This window comes from Nanorana parkeri, unplaced genomic scaffold (genome assembly GCF_000935625.1).
Source record: "Nanorana parkeri isolate BGI_ZX_2015 unplaced genomic scaffold, ASM93562v1 scaffold752, whole genome shotgun sequence".
In the NCBI taxonomy this organism is placed as follows: Eukaryota; Metazoa; Chordata; class Amphibia; order Anura; family Dicroglossidae; genus Nanorana; species Nanorana parkeri.
Window position 1 is genome coordinate 569060 of NW_017307020.1, and position 20451 is coordinate 589510.

The following is a 20451-nucleotide window of genomic DNA, read 5'->3' on the forward strand; positions in this document are numbered from 1 at the left end:
AGTACCTCCCCGGTATCGCTCCGCCGGGGGGGGGGGGGGGGGGGGTGCATGGGCGTGTGCAGGGCTCGGGTCCGTTAATCTCACGGACCAACGCAGTTTAACTTCAGCAGCTCCAGGTCAATAACTCTTTCGGACTAATTCTGAAATCATAATGATAAAACAAAATATGATTGCACGTAAATATATTTGTATTTAAATCTTATACAGTGTTTGTTACATATAATATTTATATAGGGAGAGAGCAAAAACACACATACACACACATACACTATATTACCAAAAGTATTGGGACACCAGCCTTTACACGCACATGAACTTTACTGGCACCCCAGTCTTAATTCGTAGGGTTCAATATTGAGTTGGCCCGCCCTTTGCAGCCACAACAGCTTCAACTCTTCTGGGAAGGCATCCACAAGGTTTAGGAGTGTGTCTATGGAAATGTTTGACCATTCTTCCAGATGCACATTTGTGAGGTCATGTACTGATGTTGGATGAGAAGGCCTGGCTCGCAGCCTCCGCTTTAATTCATCCCAAAGGTGTTCTATTGGGTTGAGGTCAGGACTCTGTGCAGGCCAATCAAGTTCCTCCACCCCAAACTCCCCCGTCCATGTCCTTATGGACCTTACTTTGTGCACTGGTGTGCGGTCATGTTGGAACAGGAAGGGGCCATCCCCAAACTATTACCACAAAGTTTGGAGCATGAAATTGTCCAAAATGTCTTGGTATGCTGATGCCTTAAGAGTTCCCTTCACTGGAACTAAGGGGCCAAGCCTAACCCCTGAAAAACCACCCCACACCATAACCCCACCTCCACCAAACGTTAAACTTGGCACAATGCAGTCAGACAAGTACCTTTCTCCTGGCAACCGCCAAACTCAGACACATCCATCAAATTGTCACAGAGAAGCGTGATTCGTCACTCCAGAGAACACGTTTCCACTTCTCTAGAGTCCAGTGGCGAGGTGTTTTACACCACTGCATCTGACGCTTTGCATTGCACTTGGTGACGTAAAGCTTGGATGCAGCTGCTCGGCCATGGAAATAGAAGTTCGGCCCATTCCATGAAGTTCTCTACGCACTGTTGTTGTGCCAATCTGAAGGCCACACGAAGTTTGGAGGTCTGTAGCTATTGACTCTGCAGACAGTTGGCGACTTCTGCGCACTGTGTGTTTCAGCATGCGCTGACCCCACTCTGTCATTTTATGTGGCCTACCACTTTGTGGCTGAGTTGCTGTTGTTCCCGGTTGCTTCCACTTTGTTATTATTCCACTAACAGTTATACAATTTTCGGCAGGTTTTCCAGCGTGCTTGGAAGAACTTACAGTAGAAGCGGTCGCACGCCTTCCATACACCTGCCGATTATCGTACGATCGCGGGATCACCCACGATTATCGTACGATAATCGGCAGGTGTATGGGCACCTTTAGTGTATGTGTATATTAGGCCCCATTCACACCTACAGTATATTTCAGGTGTGATTAGAGATTCCTGTGTCAGGAACTTGCGTTTTCCTGCAGCGGGAATCCCTAATCTGCTGTTTACAAGCGGCAACTATCACAAGATAAGAATTATCATAAGATTATTTAAGAGGGTGTGTTTAGGGGCGGAGTTAAGGCTGGGGCAGGGTAAGGGTTAGGGTAAGGGTTAGGTAAGGGTTAGGTGGGGCAACTGGTGGCTAGTGACTCTTAAGGCCTGGCTAGTAGCTCAGGACTTGAAATTTTGAGCCCTGTGTATATATATATATACATGAGACCACGAGATGTTGAAAGGTGATGCGAGGAATCTGACACTGCACTGCCCTTCTGTTGTCTTGTACCAGTCTTGCCACTCTCCGTTCTGTCCTAACATTGACTAGAATATATATACAGTGTGTGTGCGTGTGTTTTGGGCTCTCCCTATATACATATTATATTTAACAAAAACTGTATAAGATTTAACACAAATATATTTACGTGCAATCATATTTCGTTTATCATTATGATTTCATAATTAGTCCGTAAGAGTTATGGACCTGGAGCCGCTGATGTTAAACTGAGCACGCCCCTGTCAGTACGATAAAGTCACTGGTACGATGGAATGATAGAACACTGGATCTCTTATAATATCTCATTATTATATGTCAGTATATAGCTTGTTATCAAAGATGGCTCAAGTGCAGGTCTCCCAAACGTGGAAGTGGGGCACCAATCTTCTGAGGTTTTAACTACCCCTTTGTAGATTTTTCTTCTCTGCCATTGTACAGATTTTACTGCAATACATCTATACAATCTATAGGGTCCTGCAGTAAAACATATTGAGCCTATTGCACCTGAATGGTGCAATTGATGGGGACAATTTCAATCCCATCTTCTTAAGGTGAATAGAAACCATCAATTTATGTCTTTAATTGCGTTTAATTTTTTTACATTGTGAGTCTGATCGCTCTATCAGTATGTCACATGTATGGCAAGCTTCGTTCTCTCTGTGGTTGGTACATCAGTGCTGTGTCTTACTGAACAGAGTATACAAGTGACTCATCTCTGAAGCTCCTTGCACAACATAATGTTAGGAAAGTGTTCTTTACCTTCTACAGATGGTATATTATGTGTCACATTATGATTCACGATGGCTGGCTTTCCTCGGCAGCTCATTTCTCGAATCACAATCTTTTCAGCGGTGAGCAGATAGTGTTTTTCACATTAGCCCGGTGATTGAGACTCCAGTAATTATAGAGACTCTTTTCCACTTTGTTAGCTCGCACATGAAGATCTCTATTGACAGAACAGGCAATGAAGGAAGTAGCTGCAGAAGATATTTACAAAATGTGCCATTCTGCACAATTACCATGCAAATCTCTCTCCACATAGTGAGATTTAGTAACTAAGTAGAAAGGAACATCTGTTTATCCCGCGCTTCTCTCTTTTCCAGGGTGATTTCAAGTAATAGATCTCATATTGTGAAATTGCCAGTTAACAGGGTAAGTTTTGCTGGTTTTTTGCAATCACATTAATGTCAATGGAATGACGTGAATTGCTTACTGTACATCGGGTTATTTACTATTATGTGTTGCATGCTTTTTTTTTTGTATTGTTCAGCGGTTTGTTTGTTGTTTTATTTCAGCATCTCAGCTCTGAAAGTGGAGGAATTAAAGCTGAACTCCAGGCAACAGATGAAATACATATAAGCGAGCTGTTTTACCTGCCAAAAGTGTTGTATTTCTGGTAATCCAATTCTAAGACTAAGGCCTCGTTCATACCAGATGCAGCCTGATTGTGGCCAGAACGCACTGCCTCGCATTGCGGCCGGCTCACTATTTTGTTCAGACCGGACCGCAGGCATAATGTGCCTTGCGATCTCGTGCGGCCGATCGAATTGTGGTCGGAGGGCGTGGCTACAGTGCCATTCACTTCAATGGCCCCCTCCTGCCCCACAAAAAAAGTGAGCCGGCCGCAATGCGAGGCAGTGCGTTCTGGCCAGAATCGGGCAGGACCGCACTGCATCTGGTGTGAACGAGGCCTTATACAGCCCTGCCAGACAGCACAGGCAGCCTGGTGGCCTGACTTTTCTCTTCTAAAGTTTTATACAACTAGGTCTTGTCCCTGCCCCCAGTCTGTGATTGGACAGTGAAAGGAGAAGCAGCAGAAAGATGAACTTATCTTTTTGTCTCTCTCGTTTTTTTTATCAGGACACTCCTTGTTAACACATTAGCATTGCAGCACAACTTATTGGCTGCTTCTTGCGCTGCTTCTCTCTCTCTCTCTCAGTCTGAGCTCTGCAGTACAGGGGATTGCAAGAGGATGACAACAAGTCAAATTTGAGTTTATTATAAGCATGAGCTCCAGGTAGATATAAAAATCCACACATTCATACATTTTATTTGCATATTTTTTTTTTTATGTGTGCACTGTAAACACCTGATTGTGACTTGATTTCAGTCTCTCGCAGCCACTGTACAGCAGAGTTCAGACTGAGGGGGGCTGGGCGGTGGAGTCAACACAATGAGCCAGTTTAGGTGTGCTGCAGGAGCATGTCAACATGAGTAGAGAACAGACTGACAGGGAGATGAGCTCATCAATCTGCTGCTTCTCTTTTCACTGTCCAGTCACAGGCTGGAGGAGGGGCAAGACCTGTAAGTGTTACTGAATTGCAGCAGAGGAAAATCAGGTCTCCCGCCCTGCCAGATAGTGCTATTCTGTGTGTAAATCTCAGGACTGGATGAATAGAAATACAAATCCTTTGACAGGTAAAACAGATCACTTCTATGTATTTTTAGCTGTTTGGCTGGAGTTAGGCTTTAAAGACTTTCAAAGAACGCAAACCTGCATAAATTTGATTTTTGTATGCCTACCGTCAGCCCCTATGTCACCACTGTGTCCTGTAGTGACACAAGGGCTGGTGGAGTGTGCCTGGCAGCCCCACTGCGGGGGGAGTTTTTTTCCCCCGGAGATAGGCTTCAATTGGAAGGCAGTCATTGCAAACTACTGCAGGTTACAATCACATCTGATAATGATTATAAATCTTTAAGCATGTCTTGGTTGACACGGTGTTGTAGAATTATCCTTATCCCATCAGTAGGAGGCTAGCCACTGTCAAATATAAAGCCCCATGTGCTGGGAACCTGTTATTTTATGTTGCCCCAGGCATGTTAACAATATATTGTTACTGACCTCTGTGAACTGGTTCTTTTTAGAACAGTATTGTGACCTAATAAAATAGTTTGCTGCACAAGCCCAAGTTCATACAAGCCCTGGTGTCTATTTCCTACAGTGACAAGTATCATGATGAAATAAATGGCTCTATAGCTTGGCCTGTATCTGTATTATAATCCATCTGTTGTACCTTTGGGACATGGATCATTTGCATGACCCCACCCTCTATCCTTAGGCCCTTACAGCTGGCTTTCATTGGCCCTTTTAGGGGTCCTTAACGCTGGAGGGGTTTCCAGGGCTACCCCATCATGTGATCACAGTGATTGGCTATAAATCAAAGATGTCCAGCGCGCTCCATACAGCATTCAGACCCAATCCTATAAGGGTGCCATGGTGAAATGGCAGATGGCGCCGCCACAACATAATTTCCAATCCAAGATATCACCAGCACGTTCACATGGGAAGACAATTTGTCACCAACAGGAACTGCTTCTGGTGCCTGAAGAAGAAGTGCCTAGCTGTCTCAAAACATCACTTCCTGTTGGTGACCTGTCTTTTCATCTGAACATGGTGTGCTAGTTTCTAATTGTCATACCTTGGAACTTTTACAAATTGTAATTCCTGAGACTGTGGACAGGGTGCTGGCCGAAGCTATGGTGGGTGTGTCCAGATTGTGCCTAAAATTTGTGCAGTCTATGGTATGGTGGATAGGTGGGATCCAGGTGCCCTGTGTGTATACACTGTCAGTGACACTGACAGTGAACCTAGCTCCCACCTATCCACCACTCTAATTACACTAACAGTGCCTGTAGGTAGAAGCCAGGTGCACTGTCAGTGTCAATGGAATGGTATATACACAGTTCACCTGGATCCCACACACACATTCCAGTGACACTGCCACCTAGAATGGCAGATAGGTGTTACATCTCTGGAATGAATGAAATTCCAATGTAACAATTCTGGTATTGCCAGGTAATTTCCCATCAATTTCCAACCTTTACCAATTGTAAACAGTGACCGGGAGCTGCCGGGGGCATTGAGTGAGTGCACTCCCATCACATAAATGCAGCGCTGGCTGCACGCATATATGTGTTAAAGCTGACTTAGATCCAAACGGCCTGTGGCAACAGGTTAAATGATAAGTAAAGACTTTGTTGTCATGGGATTTGTGAAGTAAGCCTTGATAACATAAATCACTTCTGGCTTTCGCCTCAAAATCTTTTGCTAAAACTACCCTCCTAAAACTCACTAATGGCTTACTAACTGCTAAAAACAATGGCCACTATTCCTTACTCTTGCTATGAGACTTTTCTGTTGTTTTTGACACAGTTGACCACTCGCTGCTCCTCAAAAAACTCCACTCGCTTGGCCTCTAAGACTCTGCTTTCATGGTTCTCCTCCTACCTAGCTAAGGTTTTTTTAGCGTTACCTATATTTCTAACTTCTCCTTTCCTCTTCTGCTTTACGTAGGGGTCCCTCAAGGATGTGTCCTTGGACCCCATCTCTATCTACACCTTCTCTCCTGATCAGCTGATAACCTCACATGGCTTATGCAAAGCGTTTTTTACTGTGCGTGCAGTAAAAATGTGGAATTCCCTTCCACACGCAGTGGTATCCGCTACATATACAAGGATATGGCAAGTGTTAGAGCCTTATATATACAGACACACAAACACATACACCCATAGGTTGAACTAGATGGACCTTGTCTTTATTCAACCTCACCTACTATGTTACTATGTTAATCCACAACTCACCCCTTCGATGTCTTTGCGCCTCACTAATTTGCTAACCGACATATCAGTCTGGATGTCACAACACTTCTTAAAACTAAATTTTTCAAAAACTGAGCTCATGACATTTCCTCCTTTCCGTGCACCATCCCCCATTTTTTCCATTGAGATTGATAACACAACTATCCGCCCATGCCAAGGTGTTAGATGTGATCCTTGACTCCGACCTCACCTTTCTGCCCCACATCCAATCACTATCCAAATCCTGCTGCCTTCACCTTTGTGACATCTCCAAAATACGCCCCTTCCTCACCAATGAAACCACAAAGCTACTCATCCACTCACTTATCTCTCGTCTTGACTATTGCAACTCCCTCCTCATTGGCCTTCCACTACACAGGCTATCCCCTCTTCAGTCTTTCATGAATGCTGGTGCTAGACACATGCGCCTCACCAACCGCTTAGTGTCTGCAACCCCCCTCTGCAAATCCCTACACTGGCTTCCACTCACTCAAAGGATACAATTTAAAATATTAACAACCACTTACAAAGTTATTCACAACTTTACCCTGGCTATGTCTCCAACCTTGTCTCAAAGTATCACCCAAAATGTCATCTCTACTCCTCCCAAGACCTCCTGCTCTTTAGCTCCCTCATCAACTCCTCCCATGCTCATCTTCAGGACTTATCTAGAGTCTTTCCCATGCTTTGGAACTCCCTACCTCAATCTGTCCAGCTATCTCCTACTCTGTCTGCCTTTAGGCTATTTCTGAAGACTCATCTCTTCAGGGAATCCTATCCCACCTCAACCTAACCACTGAACTATCACTTTCTCACACAACTCATCCCCACACAGCTACCACCTCTTGTATCACTTGTCCCTCCCTTTTAGATTGACGGCTCTCATGGGCAGGGCCCTCCTTACCATCTTGTCTTGATTTGTAACTATAATGTCTTTTTTCTATTGTAAAGCGCTGTGCAAACTCCTGGCGCTATATAAATCCTGTATAATAATAATATTAATTTCTGTTATTTGAAAGCAGTGCTACACTTCACGTTATTTTATAGGCAGATCCTTCTGCTTCATCTCCCCTGTGTATACCGACTGCAAAATATACCTTTTATATGCATAGATAAAAGGTACAGTGATTAATAAGTGCACTGTAGAGATGGGAAGGGGGCCTGGAATTATGTGTGTTCCAGAACCTGATCTGGTTGAAAAACGAATGTTTACTTTTGCATATTTACGTCTTTGCACTCAGTTATTAAACAAACAGAGTTATTGATTTGGATTAGCATATTAATATTTCAATGAATATTTCATGTTTCACAGCAACTGAAATTTATGCACACCCCTCACCAGTTCCTACTTCTCAGCAGTCCACCAGCCAAAGAAGCGAATTTCAGAACTGCTAAAAAACTCTTCGGGAGCACATTTGCATTTCAGTAAGTCTGTTCTGAGTTTTCTTTTTTCAAGGAAAATATAATAGAAGGGCCTAAATACTTTAAAAGAAAGTTTCTACCCTCATATGCCACTCAGACAGTTGACCCTGGAACAGGGTTTCCCCTCCTCCTGTTCCATTGACAACCATAATATTTTGTATTCCCTGTCATGCTCTCTCCTGGTGACAGCAATCTCCAGGAAGAATGGTGAACTTGGATCTCTTCAAAGGGAGCATTACATGGGGTCCCCATCCTTCCCTACGCTATCCAAAACTCTAATGCTGAACTCTGTGATTAGCAAGTATTGTCTAAGTAAATGGCATGTGTATTCTGACTTGAATCTTGGCGTGATTTGTTTATTTCTTCCAGACCTGTACAGTAATCCAGTGAGAAACTTTGCCTCTGTGCATTAGTTTCCTTAAAATGGGTTACTGCAGCTCTCTCTCCTTGTGCAGGGTGACTTGTCTCCGCCCCATTCTATAGTGTTTTGCAGGCAGCCTGTAGTGGGTGGAGCCTGCTGGGCCCATCACTCAGCTCAGCCCTCTGCACAGGTTATGTACAGCACAGTGATTATGCCATTGCTACTCTTACAAGATAATAACTGGGTTTTCAAAGACATTTGGTGCACACAAAGCGGATTTATGTCCATTGGGGCTCTTAGGCAATATACAGTATTTAAATAAAAATGATTGTGCCCGGAGTTCGCTTTAAAAAAAAAAAACTTTTGGTAGGACTTCTACTTTAACATTTGAAAAATTACCTGGTTTAAAGCCCAGCTCCGCACACAATAAGCTTCCTGTTTTTTGTTTTTTTCAAGAGCCCGTGGAACGTGCATCGAAAACGAAATTCCCTGTGAACAAAAAAAGTGAAGTGTGAAATCACAGCACACAAAAACGTGCACAAGGGTGCATGGTCCTTCAATAAAGAAGGGACCTCTATTCCCGACCCCCCGGCGCGCAAGGCTCCTGACAGGGGTTGAGATACTATGGTCCACCTACCCGAAGGCTACTAGGTAGGGGGCTCTCCCGCAGAGACACCCCCTGGTTGGGGGGAGGCAGAGAACCCTATATTAGGGCACAGAACCTCCTCCCCAGCATCGGAAAAAGGCCCCGAAGGAAACTGCACCCTAAGCAATCTGTGGGTCAAAGTTTAAAAAAATAAAAAAGTGCCAAATCGTGCATGAGGTGCAATAAATAAATAAAGAGTGCCAGTGCACCACGCTGACAGGCCCTAGGGGCCGGAGTGCAAAAATATTGCCCCAGACTAGCCATAAGGCCTGTCATGGAGGCGTTGTGCAGAAAATGTAATGTGGTGTGTGACCAAGTGCATCAGTGAGTCAAAGTGGGGTCCTACACCCAAGTGACTTTCTGAGCACCCCTGGGACGCCACCCCCAGGGGGCACAACACCACGGGCTCTGCCACCTCACGACCCTCCAGCCAGACCAAGCTTCGTATCCATTCCCATCAGGAGGTTCGGGCACCTTCAGAGGTCCTTTCCGCCGGAACGCACCCATTAACGAAGGATCGTTAGTCCCGACGTTCCAAACCTCGTACAGTACTCAACCAATTACACCGGTAAATTCTAAGCCACCATCCCGCCCGGACTAGGGGTGGTGTCGTTCTTCCACCGGAAACTGATAAGAACAGATACTACACTTGATCTTAGCCAAAAGGCCGAACCTGGTTTTAAATGAGTTGTATACTCCATTTCCTCAAAAGCCACTTGCCTTGTTGAACACTCTCTTTTTTTTCACAGTGAAAATATTCCTGTTTACATGCAGTTGGAAGTACAGCTTCCATGATACTTGCAAGCCCACTACAAAGCATTACAAATCATATTTTTTTGTCTGTTTTGTTAATGAAAAATAAGAGGATTTGTATACCTAAGAAAAAAAGTATAGAACTAGAATTGTTCAAATATAGAGGCTTGTTATTATAATACATGAAATAACATTAGTATCTCATACTATATATTTGCTATTGCAGTGGCTCGCACATTGAAAACTGGCACTCCATCCTGAGGAACGGATTAGTAGTAGCTTCCAATACAAAACTTCAGGTATTGTGAAAAATGTACCATCTTTTACCATTCGTTCCTAAAGTTGAATACGCATAAAACATGAGATTTTGATAATCTGTTACAGAAAGTAATAGGTGTAATGCAGTGTTGTATCTTGATATATAGAAGTTATTTTCTTTCAAGTAATTAAAGGGGTTTTCCAATGTATCTATAGATGTATCCAACACATCTTAGGGCCCTTTCACACCAGGTGCATTGCCTAGTGCAGTCCCAACTCAACTTGCCTTGTTTTGAATTGGCTCAGTTCACACCACTGTGAAACGTGAGATTATAGTACATCACGGGAGCGAGCAGGGAGCGGTGGCTACTTTACAACACACAAGGACCATGGGGAACAAAAGTAGCCACCATCCAGAAGGAAGGACAGTGTCAGCACCAATTCAGATATGGTTTGAGGATCTACAGCCGAGTGATACACAAAGAAGATACATTTCTGTTAATAGCTAAGGGACTTGAATGCATTTTTAGGACTAGTTTACATCAGCCCCAGTGCGCTGGATCCCGGCTGTCTCACTGCGTTCTAGGGCAGAAGGGGGCATGGCGGTGCATTGAAGTCCAGTCCAATCAGAAGAAATGCTGCATGCACTATTTTTTCTAATCACACCGGATCGGAGCACAGGCATTGATGTGCCATGTGTTCTGGTGCGGGCGATTGCACTGTGGCTGGGGAGCGTGGCTGCAGTGCCATTGACTTCAATGCACTGCCACGCCCCCTCCTGCCCCAGAATGCAGTGAACCGGCCGGAATGCAATCCAGTGCATTCTGGCACTGAATCGTGCCGGAACGCACTGGGGCTGGTGTAAACTAGCCCAAAAGGTTTCACTTCTGAGTTTAGTGTCACTGTAAAAAACACTAGTTGACAGCTGCTGACAAAGTTGTGTAGCCGTTGTGATATATATGGATCTTACAAGTGTGTTCCTTTAATTTCTGGTCCTGAAAAACACTCCCAGGATGGTTGTGATGATAATAAAAAGGTATGCGGTCAAGGATAGTTCAACTGCTCCAGATAATGATGCAAAACATTTGTCTTATAGCTTAGACTAATTACATTGTGATAGCTTTGCCAATTTAGTTTTTGGTTGTAAACAACATCTGTTGTGAACAGTTTTGTTTTGAGAAGAAATAGATACATATTTATGGTTTATACAGCAAGGGCAACAACAACCAGCTAGAATTCATATTTCACTATTCCCACTTTATTAAAGAACTCCAGGAAAAACTTTTTATTAACCCTTGCAGTGGGGCTAACCCGCACTACAAGGGTTAACTGCTCGTTTTTGTCTCTAGTTATTAACCCCTTCGTGACTGACGACGTACAGTGTACGTCGCCAGCATCGGGGCTATATACTAACCCAAACGACTCAGCCGGCACGGTCTCTAAAGTCTTCTCCTATGATGCAGCATTGCAATATTCCTCAGTGTCCTCACATCTATACACTGTGTATAGAATGTGATGTTTTATGGGACCTTAGGATGCTGCAGTGGAGTGGGAGAGAGGCTGGATGAACCGGTCTAAGAGCAAGTCAACTCCATGGTTCAAGTGAGTATAACTTTATTTATTTCTTGCACCTAGACAAAAATGAGCAGTTAGGAAGGGAGCCACACTGCAAGGGTTAAGAAAAGTTTTGTCCAGAGTTCTGCTTTAAAGTTAAATCAGACTGGCTACTTTGAAATACTGGGCTTTGCATATCATCACGGCTTTTTGCATTGCTTACTGGGCAGTAGGTTACCCTCAGTGGGTCCCAATTGGCACCCTCTACAGTTCTTTCAGCATATTTACTTACCTGTCACTGCTCTGTAGAAATCTTCTCTGTGCACCCTATCTGGTGCCCCACAGTCTCTTCTTCAAAAACATCACAGTCATACCCTGTACCGTCTGCATATACTTGCTGCAAACTCCATTCATTTCACTGGAAAGTTGACTGTCTTGTTGGGTACGGTAGCTAAGGGGATTTACCTAATAGAGTTCCCCAATTTTTGCTGCTCATGGGGTACTCCACTAGGTATGTGACCATGTATACAGTACGTTCCAAATACCATTCGCACTCCTATGGTCTTATAGCATAACAGTATCTGTGGTGCAAAAGGTGACCGCACGGATGGCGCCGTGCAAATACTAACAGTACATGCAAAGGTATCACCGGCACACACTTGGAAATTCAAAGGCCACATCATGTCATGCAGTGCTAACGTTTCAGGTCCCTGAAGCACATGTGACATTCTTCACAAAATAAAATATATCAATGGATTACTGATATTTGAATTTCCGAGTGTGTTCCGGTGATACCTTTGCAGTAAGGTCATGTATACAGACACCTACTGTATATGTGCTTGTTCCGAGTAACTGCTTCTGGAGTTATTTTTATCATGTCATGTCACTTAAAGAAGTTACTTTTTTTTTTTTTGCTGCTCTTACTTTTAGAAATGTCTGCCGTGCCAATAGAAAATTACATTGACTTTACAATCAAAAATGTTTGACACCTCGTCCCCACAACTGTGTGTGATACGATTTTCTGCCCCTCTGTCAGATGCGATATATCTCAAACTCTCTTGGAATACATTGAAACAGACGTACTACAGAAGTCCTGTACATTACTGTGAAATTAATTAACTCTGGCTAGTGTTCCTGTTGACCTCAGGCTGTCAGATAAAGTGTTTTCTGTTTTGTATTTTAGATGTATTGATTTACCTGCCACTTGTACACTATATCATGCGCACAGATAATAAGATAAACTGATTTCTGAACAGTAATGAAAACCTCTGTCGTGTTGTTTCAGCTTCATGGTGCCATGTATGGAAGTGGAATATATCTCAGCCCTTTAGCAAGCATTTCGTTTGGTTACTCAGGTGACTTGGCCTTTCTCTGTTCCTCTCTGTGGATTTCGATTTTCATCATTAATGAATTAAGGCTTGTGTGGACTGGTGTTGTTGTGAATGCCCCCCCCCCCCACCCCCGATTCATTTATTTTTAATCTCCTCTTACCTTATGCTATGTTGACCTCAGTTCACATACTCAATGCCCAGTGAATCCAGCAGTGCCCTGCTGTGACCCATGTTCTGTGGTCACATGCTGGGTCTCCACCATCTTCTTCCCTTACATCTTTAGATGCTGGCTGTCTCTTTTGGTTCAGGCAGTCAGTCACCAGAGATGCACCACTAGACCTGCCCTCCGCCTGCTGTATGGTTGCTGTCACATATAACAGGAGGTACAGGAAATGGAGCATGCCATTTTTGCCTAGGCGAGAATGGAGGATGGGGAGCAGTGTGGAATGTGCATCATAAAAAAAAAAAAAGGAGGGGGATTTTCATGTTGCAAAGGAGGGGAAAGGGTTTAAGGACAGAAAAATTATTTTTCTGGGTGAAGGTCCACTTTAAATGCATGCATTTCAATACAAAATGCAGCAGTAGGACACACCTCACCTGCTTTACCTGCAATGCAAACGCAACTCAATAAGACCTGCTGTGTCCAAATGAATGTAAAACAGAACAAGCATAGCCTCAGAACTGTCATCCACACCATTAAAGTAAATGGGAATCTGCTGACTTGCATTTGACTTGTGTTTTAAACGCATACGAAATGCAGGAAAACAATTTGCCGTCTACATAAAAGAGCCCTTACATATTGAAGACGTTAGGCACAGTTCATTTATATAGATGAGTAAAGTAAAATTCTACACGGATATCTAAATACACAGTTGAAATACAAATACCTGTGATGTTATATGTGTGTGCATAGCAGAGCCAATAGTGGAGCCCACGCTGCCAGATCACTGGTGCAGCGGATTTTGCATCATTCGCTCATTCTTATTAACTGATTAGTGGAATTGCATCCTGGCTTCTTACATCTTTCAGGGATTTCAGAGGTGAGATCTCTCCATCAGGTTTCCCTGTTCTTCCACAGCTATTAAAGAACAAAGGGATATTATTATGTTTCATTGATGGATTCCATATAATGTAAACAGGGCCGGACTGGGACTAAAAATAGGCCCGGGCATTTTAGACTGAGCAGCCCAATCACGTGACCACCAACAGGCCCCACCCCTCACAACAGGGGGCGGATCCAAACACAAACGCGCAATCGAGGGGCAGGGCCGGCCACTAGTAAGTATTGCAGGGCTACAACCAATACACAAGCCTTGCAACAATGTAGGAAGCTTGCTATAGAGAATATCTGTAAATGTCTGAATGGAGAAAGCTGGTTGGATGGCCAGTGAAACATCTTCAAACGTTGGCCCGGCCCGGCCCACCGGGCAAGTGCCGGTTTGCCCTATGGCCAGTCCGGCCCTGAATGTAAAATAAACTGGGCAGTCCAGTTGATAGAATGATGCCGTCATGGTCTTTCAGAAAGGGATGCAGACCCTAAATACTGCTCACCATCAGAGACTCCAAGATATCTAAAGCAGGTATAGTTCATAGTTTGGGGAGTTCCAATAAGCTGAATTTGCTCTCCAGCCCAGAACTTCACACTCCTCCCTTGGGTGAGCGTTTCTGGTTCCAACTACACACATGATAATCAATTAAACTCTATACAAGCAAGCTGAAGTGTGTGTGCGTGCGTGCGTGTGAGCTGCCAGATATTTTGTAATTCTTTAAGGATGGTTATGTGATCCAGACACCCCAGTTAGGTTTTGAACCTCCCTGCAAATTACACCAAATTAGGCCATGACTTTACTGTGTTGGACTGTCAGCCTTGAGCAAAGAAGTAGAGCCCTGATTGGCTTACAATGTTGGCCCTTCCTTCCCCAGTCTGATTGCTGTTGTGCAGGGGGCTAATATCAATACAGATTCTGGTGATCTTTACATGTATTAATAAGGTTAATTATTTTTTTTTTTATGGAAACATAAATTGATTAAATTGTGGTATTTTATATCTTCTACCATTTGGCTTTAAGACTTAATTTGTATTTAAATTAAGTTGCATTTTTCTGAACAGGGATGAACAAGAAGCAGCAGAAAGTATCAGCCAAGGACGACCCGCCATCGGGCAGTAAAAGCAGTAGTGCAACACAGGTATCTTCTAACTACCGTAGCACACTGCCTAAAGGGGTACTGGGTTGTGGATTAGAATGGGGTGAATTGAGTCTGATGCAATATTACTGGTCACCTTTGTGCCTCGTTCCTCTGTTTCTATGTCACTGCTGCTGATTCCAGCCACCCTTTAACTCTCTGTATGTAGACTAATCAGCCATAACATTATGACCATTGACAAGGGAAGTGAATACATTGAATATCTGATTACAATAGCACCTGGAAGTGGGTGGTATATATTAGGCAGCAAGTGAACATTTTGTCCCCTAAGTTATGTGTTGGAAGCAGAAAAAATGGGCAAGTGTAAGAATTTGAGTGACTTTGGCAAGGGCCATATTGTGATGGCGAGATGACTGCGTCAGAGCAACTCCAAAACTGCAACTTATGCAGGATGTTTCCGGTCTGCAGTGGTCAGGACTTTCCAAAAGTGGTCCAGGGAAGGAAAACCAGTGAACTGGCAATAGGGTCATAGGTGGCCAAGGCTTACTGATGTACTTGGGGAGCAAAGTAGGCCCCACCTCGCAACTTACAGGACATAAAGGATCTACTATTGACGGCTTGGTGGCAGATACCACAGAATACCTTCAGAGGTCTAGTGGAGTCCATGCCTCTATGGGTCAGGGCTGTTTTGGCGGCAAAAGGGGGACCTTCCGAATATAATAGGTGAGTGGTCATAATGTTATGGCTTATCGGTGCATACTATAGTATACTGCGCTGAAGAAAGTTCAGCCAATAGCATGACAGACAACTTCTTAAAGTCTATGACTGGGCAAAAGCAAAGAAAAAAAAAAAGAAACCATTAGTAAATCTCGGCAATACATGCATGTTTCTCCATGTTTTGCAGAAAAATACCTGTTTATCCTGCCAGCAATCCAGTGCTCTCCTAAAATCCTGCAGTGGGCTGACAGTATTGCTTCTGCAGCACTGAAATCCCAACCAGTCAGATAACTACCAGAAATTCAGAGCTCACTTAATTTCTGGCTGGATCAACAGGAATTTTTCTGCACTTTCAGCGTTTTTATAGAGACAAAACATGGGGAAATGTGCATGTATTGCGGATATGTACCAAATATGTTTCTTTTGTTTTTATTTTGCCCAGACTTGCACTGTAAGGGGTCTATTTATAAACTATTCAGAGAAATTATTCTTTGTGAATGTTCATTCTGTGCAAATAGAAGCAAAAATGAAGGTTCTTAGTATCATTTCTTTTCAGGTTGAATGTAATGTAATGCTGCATTATGGCCACTAGATGGAGCTGAGGCGCAAAGGAAATAAGATTTTATCAATCTAGTGGTCATAATGCAATATTACATTACATTCGATCTAAAAAGAAAATATTCTAAAAAGGTTCATTTCTTGCCTCTGTTCACACCCAATGAACATTCCCAGAGATTTGCAGGGCACACAGCTCTGTAAATTGTTTACAAATAATCTCTGTGTGTCACTTAATTACTTAGTAGTGACTAACTAGTAATGACTTAGTAGTAACACAATATTATAGAGTGTCACTTTGGTCACACAAGCTGTTGTGTAGGTAACTTCAGTTAATATGTACTGTGCATAATTTCTGTTCCAATAGTGTTCATATTCAGTGTTTTGGTCAGGCAGAGGTGGCTTTATTACTAGTATTGTTTTAATATATACATTTTATTTTTCTTGCATTGTTTTTAGTCACAGAAAAAAGGACAACAATCCCAATTTTTGCAAAGCCGTAACTTGAAATGTATAGCCTTATGTGAAGGTAATTTTTGAGATTAATATTGTATTTGTTAGTGGGTATATTTAGTGTTGAACTATAGTATGGCGAGCCCATCAATAACCTGACTTGCAATAGATGGCTTCCTATGAGACAGGAGGCCCCCAAACACAGGACACTCCATGGAAAAATATTGATTTCAGGATCCAAAGTCTGATCTTGTGCAGACTTTGTGCAATGTGCAATTCTCTGGCAAGGTCTTCAATGCTTATTTGCATATTGAACACTCCAGGTTAAGGGCTTGTTCACACCAAATGCAGACCAGATCTGCATGAGTTTCTGCACACGCAGTGCAGTGGGTTGTGCCACTTTTTTGATGCGTTCCGGGCCGTTTTTGGTTAAAAAAAAAATATATTATTATTTTGTGTTTGTTTAGAATGGGCTTTCAGTGCGTTCCAGGGCGTTTGCATGCGTTTGTGATGCGTTTGCATGCATTCCAGAGCAGGTAAAATAGGGCTCGCTGCAGTTTTTTTACATGCTCTGGAACTGACCGCTGCGGTGTGAACTAGAGCCTAAAATACCATAGGAATACAACTCTCAGAGGTGCAACCAGCTGCTTGGTTGCCAGCTCTGCCTGCCACCCACTGTCTCCTGCACCTTGCTATTGTTAGTGAAGTTGCCCTTCACAGTGAAAGACCAATAATAAGCCATGGGAGATAGCGAGAGATGGGTTTATCAATTTAAAGGCTCTTTCTCTCCTGTACAGACCTGGCACACAGGAACATGGCACTGCTTGCATTACTACATATGTGTACTTTCATATTTGTTTCCATTGCCACAGGTTCACTCTCAACTCTGCCTTGCTGTCATGGGCAACGGCCCTTCTTACCATCGTGTCTTGATTTGTATTGTCATTAATGTCTTCCTTATATTGTAAGGTGCTTCACAAACTGTTGATGCTATATAAATCCCGTATGATGATAATAATCATAATAATAATATTATTCTAGGTTCTGGAATATGACAGAGCATGTAGAACATTGCAGTGTCGCTCTTGGAGTCTGCATTGTTGTGTTACTGTAGATCATGGTAATTAGTGGAATTAATGTATCGCTCTGTGACATTGCAAAATTTACAATAGGGACTTACAATAATAAATATTGTAAATCCCTTTTTTCCCCTGACAATAACGTATTTTTATAGCATTAACTTTTGATTAATTTTTATTGATTGATATTTATTGCTGTTTATTTACAGTGATTACTTCACAAGAATTGCACAAACATGGGGAGATCTGGGTCGTTCCCACTACCGATCATGTCTGTACACGGTTCTTTTTTGTGTAAGTATCATATATTAAATTATGTACTATACATTATATATTCCACACCACTCCACTCTCTAAACTGTGCTGTACATTATAGATTCCACGCTGCTCCACTCTGGACACTGTGATGTATATCATATACTCCACAAAGCTTCACCCTGTACTCTATGCTCTACAGTGTACTTTACACCATGTTTTCTGTGCTATACATTTTATACTCCTCATGGCTCCTCTCTGCATACTGTACTAAACATGATATTTTGCACACTGCTCCACTTTGTTCACTGCGCTGTCCAATCCACCATTCTACATGGCTATACTCTGTACGTTGTGCACTACAGTATATAATCTCCCCCACTCTACTCTACCCTGCGCTATACATTTATATACTCCACATTGCTCCATTTTGTACACTGTATTCCACTCTGCTCCATTCTGTACACTATCAGGGTTATTGACTAAGCTGCTGAAGACAGCCGAGTGAATAACCGAGCCAAATGACGTTCGGCTATTCACTCCGGCTCAGTACGGCTTAAATCAGTACGGCTGAAATCAGCCATACATTGGCTGCCTTCGGTTAGCCGAAAATGCTCTTCATGTTCAGCTGAGCCGAAGTGCAGAGTGACGAATGCTGTTCATCCCTATTCTCATAGGCAGTGAGTGAATAGCTGAATGCCGCCGAGCGGCATTCGGCTTGTATATTCTGTTCGGTACCTCCGTGGTACGGAGCAGAATAGAAACCAAGCAGAGTCTTCTAGCATGTCCCAGCCAATGAATAACAACTCCGCCCAGTTGTTATTGTTTAATGACAGATCAGTGTCCCCAGGTCTTTTGGGGACGCTGATTTGTTATTCCAATCGGCAGAGCCAGCTGTGAAATCACGTCTGGCTCTGCCCAGTTGTCATTTGAGGGGCAAAGGGCCGGCGTTTGGCAGCTGATTCAGCTGTCACTTCGGCTCAGTCGAGCCGAAGCATATGCCTTCAGTTCTGCTGAGCCGCTCGGCTGCTGTACGGGCTATTGTGAATAGCCCGTACAGCAGCCCTTCAGTTCAACTGAACGGCAGGTCTCTGGCGGATGAAGAATAGCCGAAGCTACAGCTGTATCCTTCGGCTCCTTCGTAAATAACCCCCTATATTCCACACTGCTCCATGCCCTGCTGAATGATATATAGTTCACAGCTTATATTTTAATATGCCTACTGCAATCAGTAAAGAATATTCATACATTGCAGCCGGGAGCCATGGCCAGATTGCTATTGGCTATTTTAATTTGAAATAGCCAATAGCAGACTGGCTATTGAAACCCCACCTACTGAGCAGAGGAGCGGCCCTGAGAGAGAATATTATCTCTCAGTTCCGCTCCTCTGCTCAGTGGGTGGTGCAATAGCCAGTCTGCCATTGGCTTTTGCAATTTGAAATAGATGGTAAAGGCTGCGCCCTAGTCAGCGGTGCGCCCTAGTCGACTGCCTAGTTTGCCTAGTGGCAGCACTGGACCTGGCCCTAAATAATATTATTCTTTAGAATCTAAAATGTCTGATCAGAAGGGGTTCTGGTGGGGACTGTGTTGTCTGGGATTATGTCATAGATTTGCACTGATGTAAAACGGCCTTTATTAATGTTTTGTTTTTTATAAATTTTTTTAAGCTACGAAGATGGTCAAGTAGGCGATACAAGCATCAACACACAAGAACCTAGTAGCTATAAAGAGATTCTTCGAGTCATCGGTAACCAAACAGCTACTGGATAAAATTCAGCATTCATTGAATGTGGGGGCTTCATCAGTATCAAAGCTGGACTTTGTACTGACGTATATATTAGGATTCTATTTATTATTACTCTTTATTGTTATATCACACGGACGTATGAATTTAAAATAATCCTTTTGTTTCCGATTTTAAACATTTGACCGTTACGAGGCTTATCTACTGGTACAACAGAATCATTTCATATGAAATTATATAATATACTGTGGTTTCTATGAGACAGTCAACACATAAATCAAAGGCAGTAACTGGATTTGTGATAATAGGTTTTCTTAGTTCTTTATTTATGTCGAATGGTTCTAATTTCTACTAAGAATAGCTATGGGGTTTCCTTGCAATAAACAAACCGAAATGTTTATTGATTTTATGCTGAACTTAATTGGAATATAATATTATTATTGTAATATGTGAAGTGCTTCTCTGGAAGTCGGGTTCAAATGTTCACCATAAGTACTGTAGATAAATGCAAACATTTTTATTTGGTTACAGCGGGTAATATGTAATAAACAGTATGGCAGACCTCTGCAATGAATCTTTTAGGGTACTATGTAGTGGCGTCATCATTTTGGCGTCTATGTACTGGCATCTAAACTTTACATTTCCTTTGCGTTTACCTTCAGTTCTTTCATTTGTGACTTTTCATGCATGTCGGTGGCAAGAGGAATGATTAAGGAATGTCCGTGGAGATTAATTTTAAAGGGAATGTATAGTGTATTTTCAATGAGGGCATATTGTGAGTTATTGCCGCATTTGT

At 42.9% G+C, this 20451-nt stretch overlaps 1 protein-coding gene across 2 annotated transcripts in view; it reads left to right on the forward strand.

Annotated features, from left to right (window-relative positions):
• Positions 1 to 19808, forward strand: part of PARP8 (poly(ADP-ribose) polymerase family member 8) — a 179014-nt gene extending 159206 nt beyond the window's left edge. For both annotated transcript variants that reach the window (XM_018564454.1, XM_018564455.1), the window contains 8 exons: positions 2908 to 2956; positions 7695 to 7807; positions 9791 to 9863; positions 12662 to 12731; positions 14818 to 14894; positions 16584 to 16653; positions 17866 to 17950; positions 19579 to 19808. In XM_018564454.1, the coding sequence (XP_018419956.1) occupies positions 2908 to 2956; positions 7695 to 7807; positions 9791 to 9863; positions 12662 to 12731; positions 14818 to 14894; positions 16584 to 16653; positions 17866 to 17950; positions 19579 to 19681 (640 nt within the window). In that variant the 3' untranslated portion in view covers positions 19682 to 19808. The remainder of the gene's footprint in view (positions 1 to 2907; positions 2957 to 7694; positions 7808 to 9790; positions 9864 to 12661; positions 12732 to 14817; positions 14895 to 16583; positions 16654 to 17865; positions 17951 to 19578) is intronic.
• Positions 19809 to 20451: the final 643 nt, after the last annotated feature.